The sequence below is a fragment of the Suricata suricatta genome, chromosome 5 (genome assembly GCF_006229205.1).
Source record: "Suricata suricatta isolate VVHF042 chromosome 5, meerkat_22Aug2017_6uvM2_HiC, whole genome shotgun sequence".
NCBI lineage: Eukaryota > Metazoa > Chordata > Mammalia > Carnivora > Herpestidae > Suricata > Suricata suricatta.
Window position 1 is genome coordinate 72,526,510 of NC_043704.1, and position 27,978 is coordinate 72,554,487.

A 27,978-nucleotide genomic window follows, 5' to 3' on the forward strand; every position below is an offset into this window, starting at 1 on the left:
CTCCCCATCACTCCCTCACAGGCTACATGGCCAGCCTCTGATTGAGTGGGGTCTGATGGGGAGACTAAGGCAGGCTGGGACTAAAGGAAGGGGCCCCAAGGATGGAAACCAGGCTTGGTTTATCTTGGCTCTCCCGCTTCCTGGCCCTGTGTTCTCGGGCAAATCACTTCACCTCCCAGAGGCTCAGTTTCCTTATCTGTAAAATGGCAATGGTGGTCCCACCCAGCTGTTTGTGAGGATCAGATAAAAGATGAGTCACTTGAGCATACTCTGGAGTGAGAGGGCGCACATGTGTGAGTTGTCAGCATTAGCATCTCACCACAGGTATTTAAACCTGTCTCAAAGTTCTTGCTGCTTGCGGGGATGCAGGTGGCCATGCAGCCTGGTGTGTGTCATCAAGAATGAAAGCTGGATAACCACAGCCGAAAGCTCCCATTCAGACAGCGAGGAGTAAAGAAACCTTGTCAAATGAGGGACCTGGGCTCTTGAACATGACCTGGCCATTTCCACGTATCCATTGTTCTGTGCAGTTCTAGGTCATAGCCACTTGCTGAAAGAGATATGCTGGAGGGGGTAGATTTCAGCTCAGCTTTGGGATAAATTCTCCCTAACCGAGGAAATGCTGTCTCAGGAAGTAATGAGCTCCTTGTCACTGGAGGACTTCAAGGCTTGGCCAGCTCTCTGGAGGCCGAGAGTCAGACTTGATGGTAGTTGAATCCCCTTCCCCGCCTCTGATGGTGGTTCTAGGGGCTCCTAGCAGCCTCTCCTGGCCCTAGTCCAAGACCCTGGTCCCTGGTCCAGCAGGTCACACCCTATACTTCTGAAGCTACCACTCACAAACCACCTTCCTTAGTGCCTACGCATGCCAGGAAGGCCTTCTGATGCTCTGGGCTTGTCTGCTTGGTCTCCAGCAGAGCACCAGGGCCCCACAGCTCGCTGTGTTCCACATCCTTATCTGTGGATTCTCAAGTCCTGTGCTCATTTAACCCTCAGGCACAGTGGGAGCGGCTATAGAATCTGTCTCTGCTCAAGGTTGGGGGTTGGCATTCCTAGAGCATGCCCTCAGAAATGCCCCCAATGGGGGCAGTGTTGGCCTGGTCAGGGCACATTTCCTCCTGGAGGGACACTAATGGGTTTTTCTGGCACTCACTCTCCTAGGGAGTGGCACCGGAGCCCAAAGGGGGAAGGGAAGGAGGGGATGGCTCATGTGCTAGGACTCTGTGGTTGTTACTGTGTATATGCTTACAGATTTTTCTCACTGTTACGTAATTGAGGTATTTTTTCCCCTTCCTTATTTTAGATCCTGGCGCCATCTGCCCTGATTTTTATGCATCACCAGCTCTGGGCTGGAGGTTAGATCTGGCTTGGCCACCCCGTTCTAGCCCTCACTTGGCAAGAGACTTGGGGTAATCTGCTTCCTTATGTGTAAAATGAGATAGTAACCCCACGCTGCCTCCCTCCCAGGGCTGCTGTGAGACTTGGGGGAGCGGCAGCGAACTGGCTGCGTCAAGTGCTCAGCACTGCACAGCTCTGCCTGGTGGCTTTCTGGCTGCCTGAGCCTGGTGCCTCCCAAGCCAAGAAGCCTCTGCTTGCTCATGTCTGCACCTGCCCCAGAAGGGCTCTGCATAGCGTTGCAGAGCCAGGACCTATTTGAAATATAGGAAGTGAACAAGCCTCACAAGTGGGGAGTCTGGCAGACCCCGACCCCGGCCATGGGCAGCAGTGATGCCACTCCAGCAGTTTGCGGCAGGCAGGGCCAGCTGGCCCATCGCCTGCTCAGAAGCCTCTTGGCCCCAGATAGAATGTTAAGCGCACCTTGTCAGAAGCATCCTCCAAAAAGCTGTCACCCAGCCTCCGGCCATCAAGCAGAATACCCTAGAGAGAGTGCTCCCACCCAAGGGAGCACCTGTGGATGCCATTTTTGCCCAGCAGAAATGGAGCCTCCTCCCTCCCCTCACTACCCCCAAAAGGGCTAGCTGTCTGCTGACAGACAAGCAGTGAGGCTCTAGGTGCCAGGGCACCCTGACCTTCTTAGTTCCCAGGGCTGCTGGGGTGAGGTGACGGTGAACAGCACCACTCAGGAGACTTTTGTCACAGATCCACTGTGATACTGGGTGAGTCACCTTCCTTCTCTGGGTCTGAGTTACAGCATCTATAAAATGGGAACAACCACCTCTGTTCTGCCTACTCAGCTGTCTCTTGTAAAGATCCGAACGAGACCTGCGCCCAAGTAGGCTCGAGGCTGCCACGGTGAAAGGTAATTGTAGGTTTTAATTACCATTGAGATTATCTGGAAAGAAGGTGCTCTGCGCTTTTCAATCACTGGGGTAAAAATAAAAACTCAGGGCAGCCTGGAGGCCAACCTAGCAGTCCTGTATTACTCCTGGAGACCCCTGACGATGAGGATGTGGTTTGTCCAGCGCTCAGGTGACTGCTGAGCCTGACCGCTTCCCCTTCCCTCTGGTTCCTGGATATCCACGCACACGTGTAACTCCAAGTGTCACGTCCATCTTTCTTTCATAAATTTGAGCATGAAAACAAAATCTCCCAAGATGTAGAAATGCGATCCTGAAAGGTAAGCTCTGTGATTCAAAAGGATGTGATTGTTATGTGAACACATTGGCCATCAAAAGTCCGCCTCTGGTCTCTAGAGGGCTTCAGCCCTGCCTGCCCACCCTGTCATCCTGACAGGCCCTCTCAGGCTCACCCCAGACAGGTGGCTGGACAGGGCATCCCTGATTTAAGACAGGGGGCCAAGGCCCAAAAGGCAGGCTGAAATTTCTCCTTGTGAGACCCCCTATCCCTTGGCACTGCCTGAGCCCAAAAGCCAGGCCCAGCTGCTCAGCTTTTCAGAAGAATGGCTCCTTCCGGAGCCAGGTTCCCCTTTATGCCAGGCAGCTATTGAGCAAGAATGCTGTTTCTAAAAGGGTCTCGCGTTTTTGTGCCCAGATTGTCTGGGAGGTGGGGATCCTGAACCTTCTAAGACCTCAGGCTTGGATGGAAGCACCCAAGTCCAGAGCAGAGGCCGCTGGAGCTGCAGAAGAAACAGAGCGCCCTCTAGCGGCAGGCCTAGCCCCTCCAGGGAGAGGCGGAAGTGCTAGTTAGATCTGCCGGGCTGGCACTCAGGACCCTGCCCTAGCCGGCAGCCACCTGGAGGGGAGAGAGTGGTGCCTGGTTTTGATCCAAACATCCAGGCTCTGGACAATTGGAGGGATAGCAACTTTCAAACCCAGCCCCCAGAAGTGATAACACAGACTCTGCCTATCAGTGACCTGGCTTTTTAATTACAAATAAGGCCATAACAGGAAAGCAAACCATCAGTAAAGGCCACAGAGAGAGAGAGAGAGAGAGAGAGGCGGGGGGGGGGGGGGGGGGGGGGGGGGGGGGGGGGGGGGGGGGGGGGGGAGAGTGTGTGTGTGTGTGTGTGTGTGTGTGTGTGTGTGTGTACGTAGTGTACGTAGCACATGAGACAGGCAGGGAGCCTGCACCTACCCCTGATGCAGGCTTATGTACCATGGCTCCTGCCAAGGATGTCCCAACACTATTTGCAGCCCAGGCAAAACTAAGCAGACTCAAACCAGAAACAAACCAACAAGCACCTCTTAGCCACCTCTACACAATAAGCACCTTTACACAAGTCCTAAGAGAGGGTGGAGAAATCACAAATGGAAATTTCCAGAATGTCCACACCCCTTGGAATTGCTGGCTTTGGGTCACACACAAGGCACCATGGACATGCAAAGGGGTGCACAGTGGGCACATGGTATGTATGGCTCAGGCAAGGATACCGAGCTCATCACAGGATTCTCAGGTAACTGGATTCAGAGCAGCCCTGGGACACAAATCATGCTACAGCAATGGCAGGGGCACACAACTTGGACCATTTATAGGCAATAAATGGGTTACTCGTGTATCCTCTTTGGGCCGCAAGTTCACACACCAAAGAAACACCTATCTGTCCTTTTTACGTATAAGGCTGGTGTAAGGATCAAGTGAGATACATTTTTTTAACTGATTTTTAGCTTTAAAATGTAAAGAATTCATAATAAATCTGTTTTTAATATAAACACGTCATCCCAAACCCTTTGTATGAAGTCACCTCCTGCAAGACGGATGTACCATGTATGCCCTGAGGTTGTGGAGCCGAGCCCTGCACACACTCCACACCCTGACTGCAAAGGCCCAGGCATGCACTGTGCACCCCAAGTAGGGCTGGGCTTTCCCCTCTGATGAATCCTAAAACTGGTAGACTGTGTGTGGATAATGCACAAGTAGGTAATTAAGAGGTGACACCAGATCCTCCCTCCCGCCCCTCAGGGCTCCCCAACAGAGGCTGATGGGAAACTCATCAGTGTATGTAGATCCTGTCGGAGACGGCTCCGGGCAAGTGGGTCATGATCTGCATTCGAAGCCACCAGTAGTAGTCCATGGGGTGGTAGCGAGTGTAGGGGTTGGCAGAGGTCAGAGCGTGGGTGACGGCGTTGATGACAGGGGAGGTGTCTGTGGAGCCGCTGTTGCAGTAGGTCTCCATCTTGGCGATCTTCTCATCAAAGTACTTCCTGCCATAATCCTTGCGCACCACCTCAGGCAGTTCGTCCCACATCTTATTGGCAATGGCCTGGATCCGCTCAGGGCTATAGAGGCTGGTGGCAGCAATGAAGTTGCCAGGCTCCACCACGCTGACCTTCACGCCCAGCGGGTACATCTCGTAGCGCAGGCAGTCAGAGAAAGCCTCCACCCCGAACTTGGTGATGCAGTACGGGGAGCGGGCTGGGTTGGCCATGCGGCCCAGCATGCTGCTGATGTTTACAACACGGCCTACAGAGGAAGACAGCAAACACCTGCTCAGGAAGCGCTGCCTGCTGGGGCAGAGGGCCTGGGGCCCAGCATGTTTCCAGGGACCTGGCTGCAACCTGGTCTCCTGGCCCTGTTTTGCTGCCTGTCAGGCTGGGGTCTGGCCTTCTGAACCACCCAGGGTCAAGGGCCTTCTCATTCATAGTCAAGGCCAGCTCAGACCCACCTATCAGGATCAACCTCCCTGATATTTCCTAGGTAGCTGACTGTGCTGGGCAGGCAAGAGGACGAGTCATGAGTGGGCTGCATACCAGGAAGGCACGAAGAATGGGCATAAACTGCTATCACCTGTCAGGGTGCAGCTGCAAGCAGGCAAGGCCAGGGATCTGCACCTGATTTCAGGACTAGGACATATGGACAGCGTCTCCGGCAGCAGAAGAGAGTGGCGACTTCGAGGTTTTCCCATAGGTCCCGTGTTGGGTGCTGGGATGAAGGTGGAGCCCGTCCAAGTAAGCCCAGGCAGACCTGGGACCTGCCTCCCTTGCGTGCGCACTCAGGAAGTTAAGGCACAGCCCCATTCTGGGCAGTGTGGGGAGGGCAACTTTCAGAAACCTCCAAGCTGGAAGTCACTGGAGGGTTGGGGTTTTCTTCTAAAATCCTACAGCCACTCTCTCGGTTCATCCTATCACTGCTGAAACTCTGGGACAGACCTTATGGATTGTCCCCTTTTTGCCATCATCATTTGCTATCTAGGGAGAAAATCTGAATCAGTGACTTCTTGGCTAACTAACATGGTTTGAGTGTTTTGCCTGTTTTCCAAATGTCTAATCTTGACTGTTATTATTACTATATTTTACTTACAACCACAATCGTCTTATTTTTTAAGTGGGGCACAGTAACTCATCGAATGGGTACACCGAAATCTACTTAACCACACCTCTGTTGACAGTTGATGTGTACACACAGCTCTGTGCACAAGGGTGGTAATTTTCTAGATTAGATCCCAAGAGTGGGATTTTTGCTGTTAATCTTTTAGCCTTCAAGACTGCTGACCTCTTTGCCCTTCTTTCTGAAAATCACATGTCGCTTTCTATCTGCCTGGCCACAGTGCCTCCACTTACCAGCACCTACAAGACCTGCACGGCCCAGGAGAGTCATGTGCTCAGCCTCACCGGGGAGTGGGTGCTGGAGCTGCTGAGACCAAGTTCCATTCTAAGCAAAGATGAACAGGTGGGGCAAGAGGAAGATCCATTTCCAACTCACCTTTGGCCCTTCGGATGAGGGGCAGAAAGGATTTTGTCATCCGCACCGTGCCCCAGAGGTTCACCTCTGCCACCTCCTTGTAGGTCTCCATGCTGGTGAACTCCACCTCTCCAAAAGTCGAGATGCCCGCGTTGTTAACCAGGCCCCACATGCCTGGACAGGGTGGAAGAGAACTGCACTCACCACAAAGCATTGGCCTCGGGTCTCACTCATCAGCCTGCAGCCCATCCCCCTCTCTGCTTTTTTTCCCTTTGCCCCCCAACATGCCACTTCTTTTCCAAGGCTCTTGGGACACTTTCTAGAGTCACCAAGAATAAACAAAGAGGCCAAAGGTGCTGTGACCCTCCCTTAAGTCTAAAAGGTCCAGTCATCATCTCACTTCTACCTGCATTGACTCTCTGGGCTCCCACCATGACCCAGCCCTGCCAGGTGCCTCCAGCCCCGAGTCCCACATTGGCTAACTCTTTTCTACTCTGCTCCATGCAGTCACGTCCCTGCAGCCTGCACGGAGTATCCATCCTTGCCCCTACACCTTCACCTGCATTCGCTCTCCTGCCGGAAGCCAGAAGAACCACAGGAGTCTTCCAGGCCAAGCCTTCTCTAGAGGACTGGGCGGGGGGGGACCCATCATCCATGGTCACACAGCAGTTAGAGGCTCAGCGAAGGCTTGACCTCAGGTCGAGCCCCAGTCCTACTCCACCCTTCTGACCAATACTCCGTTCTCTGATCTCCCTTCTGTGAACCAAGTACTGTTTGCTGGTTTTCACTGGTAAGCCCCAGTGTGTGCACCTGCTCTTTGCAGGTAGAGACCCGCCCCGCCTCTTCCCATCACCTTGTGTGGTCCCAGGTGGGGTACAGAATCGGAGCAAATATACACTGAGTATACTTGGGTTGACCATTTCCTGCAAGACCAGCTAGGGGATAGCTGGTTTCTGTAGAATCAGTGAACACTGGTGCTGGAAGGATCCTTGGAGCTCTGACGACTACTTTCATAGCCAGAGAAACAGAGGCCCTGAGGAGGAAGGACTGGCTTCAGGGTGCTCCAGAAATCAGAGGCAGAGCTGAACTGGGGAAAGTGACACCGAGGGAGGCAGCCTTGATTTGCAGGGTTCTCTGAGTTCCATTTTTGGTGGGCCGGGCCTGGATGGGCTGGAGCCACAGGGCAGAGCTGTCCTCCAGGGCCTGTGGGAATCTTGGCTCTGCTTCACTTTCCAAGTTAATCATGGAAATGAGTTTTGTGTAAATGACAGAGTAATTGGTCTCTAGCTGCTTTCCTTCCGTGTTACCCAAATTAAAGCTTCAACTGACCTCTGGTGCCTTCTCCTTCAATTATAGAGAATTAAGGACATTTATTAAGAGAGGAAATTGCTGGCTAACAAAGTGCTCATGGAGCTCTCACTCCCACTCCCCACAGTGGCTGAGCTGACGTCTCAGGCTCTCAGGTCTCACCAGTGACCTTGCAGTGATGCAGCCACTCCAATCCCCCACCCTGCAGACCTCCTGGGAAGTCTTCACCCCTCTCTTCTTCCCTGGAAGGGCAGGAGGCCTCGGCCACCTGCCAAGGCTGACACTTCACCCTCTACCTTCCAAACCATCAGCAATCACTCCTTGTCCCTTTTTTATGCAACCTCAACCCTTCCCTTGCCCCTGGCCCCCTCCCTTCAACATTATACCCATTAGATGCTCAATAAATATTCATCAGGTGAATTAATGTCTACAAATACCATGTCTCAACACCCTAAAGAACCTTCTCTTAACCTCCTCACGTCACTGCCTGCTCTCCTTCCCTCCACGGCCCATTTCCCTGCCACCCGGGCCCCAGCCCTGCTGTTGCTCCACGATGTCTGGGGTGCTACATGCTAAGGATGCGCCATGCCCCCCTCACCCCTCCCTCCCATCTCCACTCCCCCCAACTACTCATGGTGCCTGACATTCACTTATCCCTTGGCACTAATGATACTCAAGCATCTCTTCCATCCTCCCTGACACCCTTCTTCTACCGGCCCTCTAAGTATAGGCGTCCACGTCCTCTCCTAGACCACCTTCTCTCGAGTCGCACTCAGCGCTTAGGCAGCCTCGTCTTCTTTATGTTCATGGAAATTTCCAGCTGCTTTGTGTTTGATTCACACGGGACAGTATCACACCTAAAATGCATACAGGGTTTTTTTTTTCCAGCTAAAAACTAATTACATCTGACATTGGTATCCAAAGAAGTGTAACTGAACTTGACCTGTGGACGCACACTGCTGCTGGCTCTGCTGGCTTGATGAGCAGTATCAGTTTGTGGACCTAGGAGCTCTCTGGAGTCCTCAGGCGACATTCTAGAACATGCTCACTGTGAACATTGCTGCTGTTTCCCTGCGACAGCCCCATCATGTCACCACCTCCCCGTCAAGGGTGCCCATGCACCCCTTGGACTCATGGCTCTCTCCCAACCCCGGTATCCTCCTTTCGATGGCCGCTTTCACCTCAGTGCCCCCCGGGACCCCAGCACCCTGACCCACAGCAACACGTCAAGCACCAGCTGCCCCAGCCTGCACCTCCTCTTCGTTAACAGCCTCACTCCCATCTGATGCCTCGGCACCCCTGCTTCTCCCCCGTCTAAGGAGTACTGTTGATATTACTGATCCAGATCAAAAGAACAGCTGTCAGCCCCCGAATAAGCACTTTGCATGCATTCATTTGGATACCAAGGTGACCCAGATCTGGATGAGGCAACTGAAACTCGGGGAGGTTAAGCACCTTGCTCGATGTCACATAGCTAACAGGTGGACAGAATAGAAGACACAGCCCTCGCGCTCAACCCTGTGCTGCCACTGGCTTCCTCCACTGTGTCATAGACTCTCTGTCTTCTTTCCTCTTTCCACAGCGTTCATCTGGGTCCTCATGGCGTCCCTCCTGTATCATTGGAGCAGCCTCTCCTGGGTCTCGCTGTCACAGCCTCTGTCCTCCACCTCCATCCTGAGAGTCAGCCAGACTCTCCTGCATCTGCCACTTCCCCCTCCGATAACTCCCTTCCTTACAGGGTATGTGAGGCCTCCTTTGCCAGGCTTCTTGTTCTGCCCTCTGAAAGCCTGAACGTCCTACTCTTCTGCCTTGTGCCCATCTCCCCCCACCCCACCCCCCACTGCTTCCTGGCTCTGCTCAGTGACCCATCCCTCAGCCTGAGAAGAGAGCAGCTTCTGCTGACACTCTGCCCATGTTCCTGCAGCAGTCAGATCTAGGGGTGGGCACCGGATCTACGGGTGAGCACCGGATCGCTCACAGGCAATTCTCCCACTTCACAGATGGGCAAGCTGAGGCCCACACAGGAAGGAACAAGCCCAAAGTCACACTTCTAGTGAAGCCCACAATAACTCCAGTCTTCTCACTCCCAGACTGAAAGAGTCCTGGATGTAGGACAGGGTCTTCCCTATCAGTGGCATAATGTTCCCAGTGCTGTAACTGTTCTGAATAGGTCCTTCGATGAAGCCACCAACTTACACCTGGCTGGTGTCACACCACAAACTTATCCTGCCAGGTCAAACCCTTATTGGTGCTCAGCACACTACCAAGCATACAGCAGGTACTCAATAAGTATCTACGGACTGTCAGGTTAAGTGATGGTTTCAAGATCAGGCCTGCCGGTTGGCCTTTTCCTGGGGGTGCAGGTGGGCGGTGCTGGTTACAGGCCCCAGGTGTCCATCCAGTGACTAAGAGTTCTGCTGGCGAGCACAGGGGCTGGCAGCAGATGGCTCACCTGCTCTGATCAGACAATCCCCTTCATCTCACCCGCTGAGGCCGGCTCCCCTGGCTTTGACACAAACTGTTCCACTGAGCCAACGTGAAGGACGCCAAAGTCCTCATCAAAACGCATGCTCCACTTGCCCCGGGAGGGATCCTGTCTGGATGGGGTGAGTTGGAAGCAGCCGCCTGCTTAGGGACAGCAGGCTGATGTGAAAGCTCCGGATGGCGCCACCCAGAGTTCAAGGACAGCACTGCCAGAGAAGGGCAGAACCGCAGCAGCCTCACCAGGAAAATGACAGCCCTGTGGGGCAGGGCACAGGGAAGGAAGAGAGGTGGAGGAAGAAGTGGGGAGAAAGAGAGAGAGACCTGGACAACACATGTCTGACAGATTTATTACCTATTTCAGACCTAAAATCTTCAACTCTCTTTCCAGAAAATGCAGTATTGGTTAAGGAAGGTCATGGTATGGTTTTTCGACCCTCACCGAAATGTGTCATGTGGAAAAATGCAGTAGGGATAAGTTGATGCCTCGGGGTGGTTCTAGGGTTTGTGCTCAATCCAAGGGCAGAGGGGTTGAGTGCCTCCCCCTTGTGGCTCAGGGTCTATTGACCTTGCCTGTGAGGCTAGCTGGCCAGACCACTACGGGGAACTGAAATGGTCCTGCCACGAATGGTCCTGCCCTTATGGTGGGGGACAAGGGCCAGGGTCCCAGGCAGCCCCCAGCTCTGGCGCAGCCCAACTCTGTGCTCAGGTCTACAGTGAACATTTCTCTCTGTGGGCATCTTAAATCTCCACAAACCCCCAGGCTGCAATGACGCGGCTTTACGGTGCTGACTGCAGCTGTTTCCCTGCCTCATCATTCATGAAGACAACATCCTGGCAGTCAGGGAAGGCGGGCGCGAGGAGGATTTACCACCGGGGAGGGGTGAGGCAGGCCATACCTCCTGAGCTGGTAATCATCCCAGTGGGACCCATATTCTGCCTTTTCTTAATAGGAGAGGAGCCCTAGCTTTGCCTGCTAATTATTAAACAGATGTTCCGTGACTTAGGGAACTCACAGGCCTCTCAGAAAGCGGAGGTTCCTGGGAATGGCCTGCTTTGGGGTGGGGGCAGCACTGTGCTGACAAGGTGACACATCAGCGACACGCTGGCAGCCCAATCAACAGCTTCTCTGAGAGCCACACAGCACAGGAGCTGCTGAGGCAGCCGCTGGCCAGTGACAGCACCAGCGCCCGCCTGATAAATGCTCAACAGAGCCCAGTACGGGTCCTGGTGCCCTTCCCCCTTCCTACTAGTGCTTGAAGTCACCACTCAGGAGATATGCCCGACCTCACTCTGTGGGAAAGCAGAGGACCGAATGAGGCATACCCTTTATGCCTGGTCTACCAGGAAGCTCAAAGGTAAAGGTCTTAGAGGAAGCAGGTAGCCCAGAACGCAGCACCATCATGGCTGTGTCCTGCATGAATGGTGTCTCTTCCCGCCTAGGTCCTCCAAGAGCCGAACTGGGAGGACACCTAAGTCCTTATGTTACAGCAACTTTCTGCACCATGTGACCCTATTAGCTACTGGCCCTCAAATTTTTTGTTCATTCAGCTTCTGGGGCACAGTGCCCACCCTCTCTGCCAGCTGCCTCACCCCTTCTCTGTCCCCTGACTGCTTATGTTCCCAGAAGCCCCTCTGTATACCTCCCCCACTCTAGCCTCACCTCCAGCCCTGGACCTCTGGGTCTCCACCTGGACATTTCCTCCAGGACAAACCATGGGCACTCCCCATCCCTCAACCTGCTCCTCCAGTGGGAAGCACCAGGCGACAGAAGAGCCTTCCTGCCCCTCCCTCATCCCCACGTGCATCCGTCACCAAGTCCAGGCAGCTGTGCCTTCTCGAATCTGATCACTCCTCTTTCCCCACACCCACTGCCCTTGTTTAGCACTCCTGCACTCATGTTCTCCCTTTCAAGCCACCCTCCACACTGCCACCACAGTCCCCAGGCTGACCCAGTCATTCCCCTCAGAAAACCCCCTCAGTGGCTCCCACAGGCCTCAAGAAAGTGACCACGCACCCTCACCTGGACCCCAGGCCCTGGCCGACCTCCCGGCTCAACCCCACTTGCTACTCCCGCCTCCACCAGACTTGTCCCCTGACTTGTTCCCTGACTCGTCCCCCAGCACATGCCATGTGCTTCCCACCATCATTCACGCTCTCCCTTCCTCCTAGAATGCCCTTCCTGCCTCTACCACAATCTGCTTTCAACAACCAGCTCCCCACCCTACCCGAGACTGGGCTGTGTCCCTCTGTCGTGTGCTGCTCCCTGAGAGGGGATGTGGAAATCATCAGGGTTAGCCCCTCAATAAAGTGTGAGGTCCATGGCTGTGTCTTGGCCATGTCTGTGTCCCCAGCAGTTGGCCTGGCATCAGGCCCAGTGTTAGCATTGAATGAGCACTGTCTGAACTGGCCTGAACATTGCCCATCTATTCATCACTCCTAGCGACTCTTAAACCACCTCTGGCTTTATTTCGCATTGCCTTATTTAACCCACTTCCCCCCACTGTGCAAGAGGAAGAGCTTAAACAACAGGGAAAGTGGTCTTTGGACAGGACACCAGCAAACGGGGTGTAGTTTTTAGGAAAGGTGCCCTTGGAATGGCTAGCACACTACCCCTGCTGCCCCAAGGTGCCCCTTACCTTTCTCAGGGTCCACCAGGCCCGAGCGGACAATCTCCACCACTTTGTCCACTTCCTCGCTTTTGCAGACGTTGAGCTGAACAGTTCTTAGTCGATCGCTCTTCAAGCTGTCGAGCTCCTTGACCCCATCATTTCCTCTGTCCTGGGGAGGAGAGAGGAGCTGCCTTAACAACTTCCTTCCCACCTGCCTCCAGGATGAGGACCAGGGCCAAGGTCCTGTAGGAAGTGGTCTCTGGAGTCCCACTGGGGCTGCTCAGCCAGCAGGTGGTTCTATTCAACCCTAGTACTGATGACAAATCAAGCCAAACCAGATGCCCTAGCTCAAGCCCTGAGGGCCTCACTGGCAGGAGTCTTTCTCTAAGCAAAGGCTGCAGACCCAGTACCTGCCGGGCCAGGCATGTGGGTATCAGACAATAGGGAGGGTGGGATTCGGGAATGAAGTACGGCCCTTGCTCTCAACCCCTGCCAGCTGCTGCCTATGTGGGTATGTATGTAACCCAGAGTGGCCAGATGCTCAGATTTTAAGCCAATAATTAGGATTTCCTAATTTTTTTAAGTTAATTTATTTTGAAAGAAAGAGAGAACAAGAGAGGGCATGTGCATGCATGAGGGAGGGGCAGAGAGGGAGAGAGAGAATCCCAAGCAGGCTCCTCCCTGTCAGTGCATAGCCTGACATGGGGCTCAATCCCACAATCCCATGAACCATGAGATCATGACCTAAGCTGACACCAAGAGTCAGATGCATAACCGACTAAGCCACCCAGGTGCCCAGGATTTCTTAATTTTTAAAGTGTTGGCAACTTACATTAAGAAAAACAAAAACTGTGTAGGCCAAAGCACATCTACAGGCCACACGTGACCAGTGGGCTGCCAGTTTGTCACCTCTATTCTAGGCCAAGGGCCTGTCACCACCAAGATGGTCAGAGGCCAGAGCGGGTTCTGATTCCAGTTCGGTCACTACCCAGGCTCAGGTGCCCGGGTGCATCCCTTAGCAGGTGCCCAGTTTTCCCAGCTTAGAGATAAGACATTGCCACCTGTCGTGATCTGCTCGGGTTAATAGAATGAGGACATCATCTTTATTAAAAATCTGTTAAACTATAAAGTGCTATGCAAATCCACGTATTATTAAACATGAGAAAGCAAACATTTCTTGGGCCTCCATTACCTTCTAGCCCTGTGCTAAGAATCAGAGACACAAAAATCAATACCTCAGCCCCAGTTGTCAAAGAGGCATGTTGTAAGGAAGGGAGCAGATGTATCAGCAAACAACACGGGCAGTATTTGCTGCATGACACCTTGCGGGAGGTCAGAGGCTGCACAGAAGGTGGGACGAACAGGGAAGGTCTTTCAAGAGCAGGGACAGCTGAGACTGAACCAGAGGGGCCCTGGGAATGGGACATTTCAGGCAGAGGAAAGGCTTTGTGGGCAGAGCAAAGGCATAAGGAAATGGTTGCAAATGCGGCTGAGGAGGTGGTCTTCTTGGGCGCAGTGGTGAGCCACTGGAGAGTGTGGATGAAAGCAGGTATCATTTGCTGAGTGTTTACCGTGCTTCCCACTGTGCTAAGCACTTGATGTGCATTTCTCATTAGCCCTCACATCATGAGGCAGGTTGTATTACCATATTTCATCTGTTCTATAATCCACATTTTTTCCACCGTAGGGATGAGCTACAATGGATGTGAAAGTCAAATACTGTCGGTTATAATTTAATCGACAGTGACTTTCTCAGTGGCGCATGAAGTGGTAATGCCTCTTATAAGAGGACTACTTATAAGGACATCTTATAAGGGGAGCTGCCGGATGCAGACGTGAGGGAGAGATCCTTACTCCCAGCCAAGGGCTTGCCTGAGCTGCAAGTGGTACTGAAGCAAACAGCCTCGGCAAGGGCAAGAGTAGGAAGCACAAGGACGTCAGTATGTAAAAGTTCTCCACAAATAAGGCTGAGCCTTGTTAAGTGGTCTGAACCAGGAAGACTCTAACCTCAGGACTGGACGATCTGCATCACACAGGTCAGAGGAGAGAATGGCGAAGGGACTGTGTCAAATGGGGTCAAAGGTGCTGGAGATAATCACTCCGGAGAGAGACCTGGGGAGAACAGGACAGCGAGGGAGCAGACTTGTCTTAGGCAGCCCACAAAACGGAAGCAGGGCCAGGAAGTCAAATTCAGCCCAAAACGAGGAGTGACTTTCACAGTCCACGGATGGTGTAGACTGCCCAGGAGGAGCTCAGATAGTGAGGGTAGAGGTCACAGGGTGGATTGTAGTGTGGAGAAAACGCAGGCAGCATACAGGAGGTCAGGCTGATCCTCCCCACTAAGATCCCCTACACCCCAAAACAATCATCCTCTCCTCCGTAGGGAGCCTCCCCTGAGAGACGCAGCATGTGTGGCCCTTCCCAGACAACACAGCAGGTGCTCCATCTACAGGTAGAGCTTCTGCAGCTGTCCCCACAGAGGGTCCACCAGCAGAGAACTCGCTGGGATGACGCCATCTTCAGGTCTGGAGGTGGGAGAGGCTGGTGCCCACAGACACCTCTCTCTTCCACAGACAGCGTACAGGCATCACAAAAACACGTATCTTGTGTTGATGCAGTCTTCGTACTGGGCTTCCTTGAAGGCCCCTCGGAGCAGAGCCCAAGTGGTCCGAGCGTCCAAGGGGTACTGATGACTGCTTCCACCAGGAGAGGCACCTGCGTGTCCTGTCTTCTTCCTGGACTTTGTTACACCTGCCACCACCTTTCAGCAACTCTTGGACCCCACGTCAGACCTCTCTCCTTGAGCCTCTAGCCAGCCAATGTCCCCGAAGTCCCCAGGGAAGGATCCTCACCCGTGTCAGGGGGCCCATGTGAACTTAGTCTGGCAGCAGAGCAGCTAAGAGCCTTCCCTCAGAGGAAACCAGGGGTTAATCTCACTGCTCACAGCTTCAGGCTCCGCATTCAGGACCCACAGAGAGAAACCCACTTCCTACCTTCACCTGACAGTTGTCCCCAGGAGTCCTCATCACTGAGCAGGCTCCACATCCTGCTCCTGGCAGCCACGTTAGCAGGGACAAAGATGGTCAGTGTGCCCCCAGTTGCTTGGAGGAAAGCTTCCCGGCCACCCTCAGCCCAACGGCTGCAGACCAGGGCAGCTGGTCCCCTTCCAGATCCACCTGTCCCCAGTCCAAGGCCACACTGCCTGGACTGCACTGCCTCCCTGGCTCCAGGGTTTCTGTCCTGCTGCTCAGGGACAAGTTTTCAGTCTTGCTGTGCTGGCGCCTATGTAACGGGTTTACTGATAAGCCCACTTCTTTCACTATCCCTTTATTTATTTATTTAACATGTATTTATTTTTCAGAGACAGAGAGAGACAGAACGTGAGCAGGGGAGGAACAGAGAGAGACACACACAGAATTCAAAGCAGGCTCCAGGCTCTGAGCTGTCAGCACAGAATCCAGCACGGGGCTTGAACTCACAAACCATGAGATCGTGACCTAAGCCACAATGAGACACTTAACTGACTGAGCCACCCAGGTGCCCCTTCCACTATCTCTTTAAATTTCACCTGTCAACTCTCTTTTCTACCCCTGGATGAAATCTCAAGCAATTTTTGTAGCAATTCCACACACTCTCAGATAATAGAGAGCCTCTTTGTTTGACTTAAAGAGTCCAGTTCATTCTGCTACTCAAGTAACTCCAGCCCAGCCTGGTTTGAAGACCCAAACACTCCAACTTGTATCCAATTTAAAGCCTGCCCTGACCCAGGCCTGAGGGAGCGGGAAGCCCAGGGGATGCCAGGCAGGAGTGAAGACTGTCTTTCTCCCTATTTTCTAGCTCTTCCTCATCTATTCCTTAATCTCTGACCCTTCCAGGGTTGGATCCAGGCGCTGGCACATTAGTGGGGCAAGACTGTAGTCTTTGGAGGCTGGTACTCCTGGTATCTGCCTCTTGACCTGAGCCAAAGTTGGACACAACTGACTGAGCCACCCGGGTGCCCCACTTTTATGTTTTTATTTTAATTCTGATTGGTTAACATTCAATGTTCTCTTAGTTTCAAGTGTATAATACAGTGATTCATCACTTCCATAATCACCTCCTGCTCCTCGCACATGCCCTCCTTAATCCCCATCACCTGTTTCCCCCATCCCCACCCCTACCTCTGGTAACCATCGGTTTGTTCTCCATGGTTAAGAGTCTGTTTCTCCAAGTAGTTTTCTTGAAGTCCACCTCATTTTACTCGAGACCAGAAGGAAAATATCGCAGCACATTAACAACTCTGTCCAACCTCTCAACCTCTTCCACCTCCACTTACTACCATGCTGAGGCAGGAGATGGACTAATCTGGCACAAGGGTTTTACAGACCCTTGGCTTGTCCTGGTAGGTGGCCAACACCTCAAGACAGGAAGTGAGGACACTCAACATGTTAAATGGGAGCATCCAACACATGTATTAGAAACACTGAAGAGGAAGGAGCCTGGGGCATTGTGATAACCACAGGATGAGTAGCAAGAGCAGCGAGGAAGGGAAAGGGAAGAAAAACCAAGAGAGCAGGTGTCCAAAAGGCAAGAAACAATGTGTAACAAACATGAGTGGTTTGCTAGGTTAAAGCTGCTGATGGGTTGAGTATGATAGGATTTGAGAAGTGCCCAATGGATCCAGCAAATGGGGGCTGCCAGGATCCTTCATAAAAGCTGTTCAGAGGCATCCAGGGTCCTTCCTGGTCCAGCCCTGCCTTCTTTCCCCGGCTGCTCTCTTCTCACTCCATGAGGGTTCTGGGCATCACCTACCTAAAACTACTGACAGTGTCTAAGTATGCTAACTCCATCCATCACAGGGAACTCCTGTTTGTCCTTCCAGATGGCAATGGGATGCCACCTTGGCCTATCAAGCCTTCTCCTGCACCCAGAGAGAGGCAATCTGTCCCTTCTCTGATACAAGATCCACCCCCCCACAATTCCATTTTCACCTCACACCACTCCCCCCTCCCTCCCTCACTGCAGCCAAGGAGGCCTCCTGCTCTTATCTGACACATACAGGCATGCGCCCTGCCTGGGGCTTTGGCTTGGCTGTCCTCTCTTCCCCCTGGAATCTGCAAGGCCCGCTCCCTTACCCCTTGCCTCCTTCCAATGTCACTTTCTCGGTAAGGTCTTTCTTCCCTCTTCAAACTCAACACCCCCTCCACCAAAATCACCTTCCATCGTCTTTTCCTGCTTTATTTTTAAACAGCTTCAACATCCCATAGAAAAGCAATTTACATATTTGTCTTCTCTATCTCCCTGTGCATCTCCCCTCCCCCACAAGGAAGCTTACCCTCCCTGAATTGGTATATGCTGTCTCTCAAAAGGGGAATATTGTTAGATCACAGTAGGGACTCAATAAATACTTGTTGGATAAAAGAACAAATAAACAGAGCGGTGGGGCCCAAAACCCAATCTAGATGGATTGAAAAGAAAATGGGAAGGTAAAAATATAGGTAAAAATATCTACTACCAACCACTCTCTGGCGGTGCAGAGAAATAAGGCAGTAGCATACACAGGATATGGGGTTGTGTCAGAGTGTGTGTGTGTGTGTGCATGCATGTATATGCACCCAAATGATTTAGTAGAAAGGGAGGAGTTAATGATGTAGGAGAAGAGAGACATCTGCTGGAGCCAAGTCCTTAAATTGGCCCAGAGACCGAGATAAGAGCATGAGGCGTGTTCGGGCACAGAAGTAGTCAGAATCCACCATGTGGCTTAACATCTCAGAAGCAGGCTGGAGACTCATCTCCTGTTTTCAATTCCTACAGCACTTTTCCCAGATTTCTGGTGGCTCTGAATGCTTTCTGTTGTGCATAATTAATTCAAACCCCTAGTGACTTCTGCCTCCTCTAGCTTTTGACCAGAAAAGACAGACTATGATATCAAAATAGTCAAGAAGTAGCACCAACAGACATAATCTGGCAGTGACCTTGTCCGGTATTTTGAAGAAAATAGCAGTCACTGGCTCAGACACCTGAGTGTCTGGCTTCGGCTCAGGTCATGATCTCACATTTGTGGGTTCAAGCCCCGCGTCAGCTAGCTCAGAGCCTGGAGCCTGTCTTCAGATTCTGTGTCTCCCTCTCTCTCTGACCCTCCCCTGCTCACGCTATCTCTCTCTCTCAAAAATAAATAAAACACTTAAAAAATTAAAAAAAAACAAAGAAAATAGCAGTCACTATATCAGAGTCACTGCCATGGGAGTGGAAGAAACAAGAGCACCCAGTCCAACCCTCTATTACAAGTAAGGGGCTCAGGGAGAGGAAGTGCCTAGTCCCAGGCTAGGGGCTGATACGGGACTAGACTCCAAGGCCCTGACTCTCTCTCAAAAGCTCCTCTTTAGCACTCAGCAGCCTCTGCTCTGCACTGTGGAGTCAGGGTACAGCCCTGTGTCACTGGGCAAGCCACCATAATGGCAGAGCTGTGTAAGACATGGAGAAGGCACTTCAAAGGCACAAAATGTTCTGTGGCATCATAGCTCCTGCCAGGACCTGTTGAAGCAGGTCCACATTATACAGAGAACCCCGCTCCAAGTATGCCCCACCCATCATCCCACATCTGTCCTGGAACAGGTTTTCGCATGCACGGTCACAGGGAGCAGGCATTGATATGGCTCTTGGGGGCAGCTGTTTGGCAGATTTGAATACACCTAAAATCTGTACACCTTTCTACCCACTATTTTCACATCTATAAATTTTTCCTAAGAATGACTAATGAAAAGCATGCAAAGATATGTGTAAGACGATTCACTAAGGCTTTGATTTTAATAGCAAAAGTCACAAAAATGTGCACCCATACATTTTAGTTACTCTGGGGCAAGAGACTGCAGTAAAAACACTTCACTTTTTTACATCATCCACTTCTGTGTGGTTTGAATCTATTATAAATATGTATTACTTTCATAGTTCAAAAGAAGGAAAAATTAAAAGCACAAATAAACCCTCTCTGATTTGAAAATATGTTCAAACCGTGGAAATGCAAATTACTGTATTATTTCTTTTGTTCATAGTATTGAAACATTTACATCAGACAGGTATTGTTTTCACAGATATTAAACCTACTATAAAAAAATTCCTTCTCTGGATTCTTACTGCCTTCAAATAAAGAAAAATATCTCACCTACTGTGCAGACACAGCAAATTGTCCTAAATGCCCATTCTTCCCTTCTTCTGGAGCAGTAGAACCCCGAACTTTAAGCAGGGTACATACTGTTTCCAAATATGGACTACATTCCCCAGCCCCCCTAGGAAACAGGTAAGGTCATGTGACTAAGTTCTGGTCAATAATGAGAGTACTGGTTGCTCTAGGGCAACTTCTGGGTCCCTCATGCCTCTAAAGACCAGGGTAGAACGCACAACAGAAGAAATGCAAATGAAAACTGTACTGGGATACGTTTCTCACCTATCGAATTGGCAAAAATCAACAGGTTAAAGTACATGAGATGCCTGGGTGGCTCGGCTGGTTGAGCATGCAATTCTTGATTTTTGGCTCAGGTCATGATCTGATTTGAGCCCCATGTCGGGCTCTGCACTGACAGTGAGGAGCCTGTTTGGGATCCCTCTCTCTCTGACCCTCCCTTGCTTGTGTGCTCTCTCTCACAAAATAAATAAAAGAAACTTAAAAAAAAAAAAAGCTTCAAGTACACTGTTGTTGAAATTATGTGGAACCAGACACTCTCACTTTACTGGGAGGAAGGTAAAATTACACAGCCCCTATGATGACAAATGTGGAGAGATCTTTAAAAATGATGACATATTAACTCTTGACATAGGGTAATCTCATCCCTAAGCATTTACCCTAAAGATAAACTCCCAACAATACAAAAATATCCATATACGAGGTAATTCGTTGTGGCATTATTTATAACTGCAAAGTGTTGAAAAACCTTCTAAATGTTCATATACAGGAGACTGGTGGTATAAATTAAGGTCCAACCACACAACGCAGGACTACAATGCTATTAAAAATAAAGTGAGGAAGAGCTCTATGAACTCACATGGAGTGATTTCTGAGATATAAAAAAGATTGGTTTTTTTTAAGCTCAAAAAGGTCCATGCAGGTTGCAAACATTTGTGTGGGAAGGGGAAAATGAAAGAATGGGGTGGGGAAGATAGGATGTAAGGGGAACACTACTTTGAATGTGCCTTTTAGTATGATTTGGCGTTCAAGCCTTCCATATTCCAAATTTAAATTAAATTAACAAGAATGAAAGGAACAATATACAAACAAATAAAGGAATCAAGCTGCATTTAACATAAGTAAAATAATGACGAAGACAATAAAAAGTTAATCCAAGTAACATTCATTCATTCACTGATTTATAATGAAGATCCTAATAGTTCCCATTATGACTCTACTGTCATTTAGTTGCAGTTCCTCTGTTGTTGGTCATTTAGGTGATTCCCAAGTTTTTACTACTACAAATAGTACTTGGATTATGGTCTTCAGAGATAAATCTTTGGCTATATTTCTGCTTGTTTCTTTATGACTGTTTTCTCAGATACTGTCCAAGTAACTTTTTTTTTTGGTCTATATAACTTTTAAACACAGTACTTTGTGTACCTTCGGTTAATACATAAAAACACTTTAAAGAAATCTTAAGCTCTACTGCAGTAGACCTCCTTTCAGGACAATCTGTCACAGGAGCAGTTGACGGAAGGTCTCTGGCTGCCTCATCTTCAGACCCGCTGCAACATGAATGTCATGTCCACGACCACGCTGGCCTGAGCTGCTCAGAGCCAGTGGCCCAGCATGGTGGAAATACCGGCACATTCTTGATAAACTTTGCTTAGAGACACCTAATCGTCCCAAATGAGACTCTCGGACTGGACCACAGTCAGAGACTCTGCCTACCTAACCCTCCTTCCTTCCCACTGCTTTTCACAGAATTACACCTCAATCTAAAGGATTTTCCTGCCTTTTCCTGCCCTCTTTCCCTTTAGCCATTACAGGTACTTCCTAAATCAACCTCTTAGCACACTGTAAAACTATGTTGGCTTCTGTTCTTGGAGGAACCAACTGACACAACTTGGGAGGTTTGTGCTTCTAACGGTATGAATGTAGCAATTCTGAAGCACCTGTGTGTGTTATAGGATAAACCAAATGAGTAAATATATGATATAGTTGGGAATCAAGACTCTAGTTGCAGGAAAAGGAAAACAGAAATATGGGGGGCACTGGGTGGCTCAGTTGGTTAAGCGTCTGACTGGCTCAGATCATGATCTCACATTCTGGGAGTTTGAGCCCTGCGTGCTTTGTCTGTCTGTCTGTCTCTCTCTCAAAAATAAATAAGCACTTAAAAATTAAAAAAAAAGAAATACGGAATGAGGGAAGCAAGGAGGAATGGTGTTGTATTGAATTGGAATAGAGAAGGTCAGTATAACCTCATGAATTATGTGTGAGAGAGCGAGAGAGATTTACAGGAAATGTAGATAGGAGACAGTTATAAATAGATACAGTTTGTGCATGTGTATGTATATGTGTGTGTGATTATTTATACATCTTCTAGCTCTGTCCACTGAGAGAGACAAAGAGCACAGATGTTAGTTTCTAAATTCTGTTAAAAGAAATCTGGTAATAACATATCTACACAGAGATATATATATAAATGTTTACAGCTGCATAATCCATAATAGCCCAAAATCCTAAACATATCATCTGATATAAATATCCATCAACTAGTGAATTAATTGTTTTAAATGTAGTACATCCATACAATAGAATATTAAACAGCAACAAGAAGAAGTAAACTACTGATACATTCTACAACATGAAGAACCTCAAAAACATTAGGCTGAGTGAAAGAAGCCTGGCATCAAAGCCTATGCACTGTAGGATTCCGTACATGAGCAGTCCAGAAAAGGCAAATCTAAAGAGACAGAAGTCAGTGCTCTCTAGGACTAGAGACAGGTGTGGGAATTAAGTGCAAATGGACAAGAGGGAAATTTCTGAGTGATGGAAATGTTCTAGAAGTGGATCGTGATGAGGCTGCACAAGTCTGCAAAGCGGGAGAACTGTCCCTGATTACTTTTGCAGCCTCATGTCCCGATGCTTCCCTTCATACGCCCCTAAATTCTACCTGAGGAATTTCAAAGGATCCTCCTTTTCTGTCTGGAACAGCACTAATCAGTCTCCACCTGGGACAGCATTATTCATTCTCCATAGCCCGGGGAAAATGTCACCTCCGCTGTCAGGCCAGAATCAATCCCTTCCTTCTGTGCACTCTCATGAAACACTCTTTGCACAACCCTGAGAATCCTCTTGGCTCTAACTCTTCCAGCTGTGTCTGTGCCTGGCTGTCCCCTCACCACTGGGCAGTGAACTCCTTAGACACAGGGACTGGGTCTTACTCCTCTGGAGGAGCTATTAAGGCGTCAGGCACATCATAGGATTTGGCAAATGAATGAATAAATGAATGAGTGAACAAAGCTATGAAGGACAAGTGAGACTGAAGTGAACAGAAAAGGTGTGGGCTGTTTTAAGAAACAGATGAACCAGGTGTTAGGAAAGCAATGAAAAAATGACTACAAACCCTGGCCCAAGTCCTGGGTAGTAGTGGTATGAACTACCTCAGCTTGAAGGAGGATTCTGGGAAGATGGCAGAGTAGAAAGCACCAGGAATCTCTTCCCCCAACTACACAGGGGCACTGGTAGAATCTAACTATTTTGGAACTCTGGAGTCTGTTGAAGAAATCAAAGGCATCCAAACTGGAAAGGAAGAAGTGAAATTATGTTTTCAGATAACATGAACTTATACACTAAAAACCTTATAGGTTCCCTGAAGAACTTACTGGAACTAATAAATGAATTCAGCAAAGTAACAGGATACAAAGTCAACACACAAAAATCAGTTGCATTTCTGTACACAAACAATGGACAATTTGAAAAGGAAATCACAAAAACAATTCCACTTATAATAGCGTCAAAAAGAATAACAACACACTTAGGAGTTAACTTAACCAAGGAGGTGAGAGATTTGTACTATGAAACATTTCTGAAAGAAACTAAAGAAGGTATATGTAAATAAAAACACATCTAACATTCATGGATCAGAAGACTTAATATTGTTAAATGTAGATACTACTGAAAGTGACCTACAGATTTAATCTAATACCTGTAAAAATCTTAGGGATTTTTTTTGCAGAAAAATATAATGTAAAATTTATGTGAAGTCTCAAGGGACCCCAACAAACTAAAACCATCTTGAAAAAGAAGAATGAACCTAGATGATATAGACTTACTGATGTCAAAACTTACTACAAAACGACACTAGTCAATACAATCTGGTACTGGCATAAAGACAGACACGGGAAACAAAGGAACAGAAGAAAGAGCCCAGAAATAAACCTTCACATACGTAGTAAAATGATGTTTGCAAGGGTGCCAAGACCATTCAACGAGAAAAAGGACAGTATTTTCAACAAATGGTGCCCGAACACTGGAAGGGTACATGCAAGAGAAAGAAGTTGGATCCTTATCTAATACCATATACAAAAATTAATTCAAAATAAATCAAAGATCTAAATGTGAGACACCCCCACACACACCAAAATAAAAGGCTTAGAGGAAAACAGGACAAAAGCATCACAGTTTTGGATTTGGCTATGATTTCTTGGATATGACATCAAAGACACCGGTAACAGAAGAAAAAATTGGCAAATTGGACCTTATAAAATTTATTTTTATCTTAAATTTTCTTTAATGTTTTATTTATTTTTGAGACAGAGACAGAGCATGAGCAGGGAGGGGCAGGGAGAGAGGGAGACACAGAATCTGAAGCAGGCTCCAGGCTCTGAGCTAGCTGTCAGCACAGAGCCTGATGCAGGGCTCAAATCCATGAATGTGAGATCATGACCTGATCTGAAGTCAGACGCTCAACCGACTGAGCCATCCAGGCACCCCTTAAATTTTTTTTTAATGTTTATTTATTTTTGAGAGAGAGAGAGACCCAGAGTGTGAGTGGGGGAGGGCCAAAGAGAGGGGGAGACACAGAATCCAAAGCAGGCTTCAGGCTCTGAGTGGTCAGCACAGAGCCTGATGCAGGGCTTGAACCCATGAACCGTGAGATCATGACCTGAGCCGAAGTCATACGCTTAACCAACTGAGCCACCCAGGTGCCTCCCAAATTTTTTAATCTTGTATATCAAAAGACACTATCCACAGAGTAAAAAAGCAACTCATAGAATGGGAGAAAATATTTGCAAATCATTTATATGATAAGGAATTAATAGCTAGAATACATAAGTCCTAAAATTCAACAACAACAACAACAAACCAAATGACCCAGTTTACAACTGGGCAAAGTATTTGAATAGACTTTTTTCCAAAGAAGATTTATATGAATAGCCAATAAACACATGGAAAGATGCTCAACATCACCAAGCATCAGGGAAATGCAAATCAAAACTACAATGAGATACCACCTCATAGGCATTAAGATGGCTACTATAAAACATCAACAACAGAAAACAAATATTGGTGAAGCTGTGGAAAAATTGGAATACTATACACCATTGGTGAGAATGTAAAATAGTGCAGTAAACTGTAGAAAACTGTTAATTTAAAATAGAACTACCTCAATTAAAAATAGAACTACTATATGGGGCATCTGGGTGGCTCACTTGGTTAAGCGTATGACTTCAGCTCAGGTCATAATCTCATGGTTCTTGAGTTTGCATTCAGCAGAGCCCAGTTTGGATCCTCTGTCTCCCTCTCTCTGCCCCTTCCCTGCTCTCTCTCTCTCTCTCTCTCTCTCTCTCAAAAATAAATAAACATTTAAAAAGAAATAGAATTATGATCTAGCAATTCTACTTCTGCGTAGACACCGAGAAGCATTGAAAGCAAGTTCTCAGAGAGATATCCGTACGCTCATGTTCACAGCAGCTAAAACTTGGAAGCAATACAAGTGTCCAATGACAGATGAATGGATAAGCAAAATGTGACATATGCATACAATGGAATATTATTTGGCCTTAAAAAGGAAAGATATTCAGTAATATGCTACGATATGGACAAGCTTTGAGGACAAGTGAAATAAGCCAGTTGCCAAAAGACAAATACTGTAAAAGTCCACTTATATGAGGTACTTAGAGTAGCCAAATTCATAAAGACAGAAATTGTAATGATGATTGCCAGGGGGTAAAGGGAGGGGGAAATGGACAATTATTGTTATTGGGTATATTGTGCATAGAGTTTGTTTTACAAGATGAAAAGTGTTATGGGAAGGGATGGGGGTAATGTCTGTACAGCAATGTGAATATATTTAATACCACTGAAGAGTACACTTAATGGTTAAGACGGTAAATTTTATGTTATATGTATTTTACTACAATTTTTTAAGCCCTACAAAACAATAACTCTGTGTAAAGGGCAACGGTGACAAAGATGACCCGTCTCTTACCTTCATCAAGCAGCCAGCAAACACAAGGAAGCCTTTTGAATGCAGATGTTTGGCCAAGGAGAACCCAAATCCCGAGTCACAGCCTGTGACCAGGACAGCTTTGCTGCCAACCTGTTGTAGAAGGTCATACCTCACGTTAGGAACCCAAAATCCTAGGAGCACACTGACCAAGCCTCCTCTGGGCAGTAACGATGAGTGCTTCCCGAGTGGGCCAGTCCTGGTCCTGCCCACCCGCCTCCAGCTCTCTAGAGAAGCACTGTGGTCGAATGGGAAACGCCTGGACTCAGCATCAGACCGGGTTCTAACCTTTCTGGCGTCAGTTTCCTGATCCGTAATCCCCATCATTACCATCCCCATCATTAGGGTATATTTACCATTTCTTACCATATGCAAGGCACTCTGCAAGCATTTTTTCTTATTTAATCCTCATGGTAACTCCATACAGTAAGTATGATTACTATGCCATGTTACAAGCGAGGAAACAGCTATTTTCTAAATGCCCAAGGTAGTTAGTTAGTAGTAGAGCTGGAACTGAAATCAGGAATGAGAGATTCCAGAGTCTAAAGTCAATCCCTACCTTCCTGTGATGGGGGTAAAGGGAGCAGTTAAGAGAGTAAGGAAGTGGCTCTGGCTATCCCAGAAGCACCTCTGAGGGTGGCCCAGGGCCGGGGGCCCACAGGGAAGGGCTCTGACAACCTGACTGGTTTTCAGCTGGGCTGCTACTCACCGGGTTCACCTCGTCGGAATAAGTGCGCCGGCTGACAGGGCCAGGAGGGGCAGAGTAGAGCAGCAGCATGCGTCTGTAAGAGAGAAGGAAACCATGGGTAAAGGCTGTGGTCACATCTGGAACTGTTCCTGGGGCAGAAGCAATTCAGGGGACCCTCAGATACCAGAGAGCACCCCACTGCTCCCCACCTCTAGCCCCTGAGGACAATCTGCTGGTACTGGTGAGGAAGAGGACCTCTTTCCTCCAGGGTTGCTAGGTGGGGACAAAGTAAGCCAGCAGTTGCAGCGGCAATTTTTGCCACTGTTTAAGGAGTGGAATCGTCCCCCAGGGGTAACAGCTTTGTCCCCAAAGTGTCTTAACCATTAGGTTTTATGCTGCTTCCTGATAGCTATTTTTCAACTAAACTTTTATTTTTAAAATAACTGTAGATTCACATGCAGTTAAGAAATAACACAGAGAGATGCCCTGTAACCTTTTACCCAACTTCCCCCAATGGTAACATTTTGCACAACTATAGCACAATATCACAATCAGGATATTGACATACAGTGAAAATACAGAACATTTCCGTCACCTCAAGGAAATGTTACCCATTTATAACCACACCCACTTCTCTCCCACATCATAACCGCTTTAACCACGGATCTGTTCTCCATCTGCATACTTTTTTCATGTCAAGAATTTTATATAAATAGTCACGCAGGATATAACCTTTGGGGATTGCTTTCACTCAACATAATTCTCTAGAGATTCATCCTGATTGTTGCATGTATCAATCCTCTGTTCTATTTTTATTGCTATATTGTATTTCCTGGCATGGTATACCACTGTTTGTTTAACCATTCAACTATTTCTGTTTGTTCTTGTCTTTAAGTAGGCTCCACACCCAACATGGGGCTGGATGGAAATCATGACCGTGAGATCAAGAGTTGCATGCTCTAGCCGCTGAGCCACTATTCAACTATTAAAGAGCATCCGGGCTGTTTCCAGTTTGGGGTTATTACAAATAAAGCTGCTATGAACATTCCTGTACAAGTTTTTGTGAGATTCTGTTTTTCTCTCGGGTAAGTGCTCAGGAGAGCAACTGCTGGGTCATATGGTAGTTGCATGTTTAGTTAAGAAACCTTCAAACTGTTTTGCAGAGTGGCTGAAGCATTCTACGTTCCCAGCAGCAATGGATGAAGCAATCCAGTCTCTCCATATCCTCGCCAGCCTTTGGTGGTGTCACCATTTTTTATTTTAGCCATGCTGATGACTGTGTAAAGATACTCTCACTGTGGTTTAATCTGCATTTCTCAAATGGCTAATGATGTTGAACATCTTTTCATGTACTTCTTTGCCATTTGTATATGTTCTTTGGTAAATGTCTCTTCATCTTTTGTCTATATAATTT

At 48.6% G+C, this 27,978-nt stretch overlaps 1 protein-coding gene across 4 annotated transcripts in view; it reads right to left on the reverse strand.

The window, feature by feature from the left end:
• Positions 1-3,262: 3,262 nt before the first annotated feature.
• Positions 3,263-27,978, reverse strand: part of BDH1 (3-hydroxybutyrate dehydrogenase 1) — a 58,336-nt gene continuing 33,620 nt past the window's right edge. For all 4 annotated transcript variants that reach the window (XM_029939600.1, XM_029939602.1, XM_029939603.1 and 1 more), the window contains exons 3-7: positions 26,586-26,658; positions 25,859-25,969; positions 12,465-12,606; positions 6,058-6,210; positions 3,263-4,818 (exon numbers count right to left, since the gene is read on the reverse strand). In XM_029939600.1, coding sequence (XP_029795460.1) covers positions 4,349-4,818; positions 6,058-6,210; positions 12,465-12,606; positions 25,859-25,969; positions 26,586-26,658 — 949 coding nt within the window. In that variant the 3' untranslated portion in view covers positions 3,263-4,348. The remainder of the gene's footprint in view (positions 4,819-6,057; positions 6,211-12,464; positions 12,607-25,858; positions 25,970-26,585; positions 26,659-27,978) is intronic.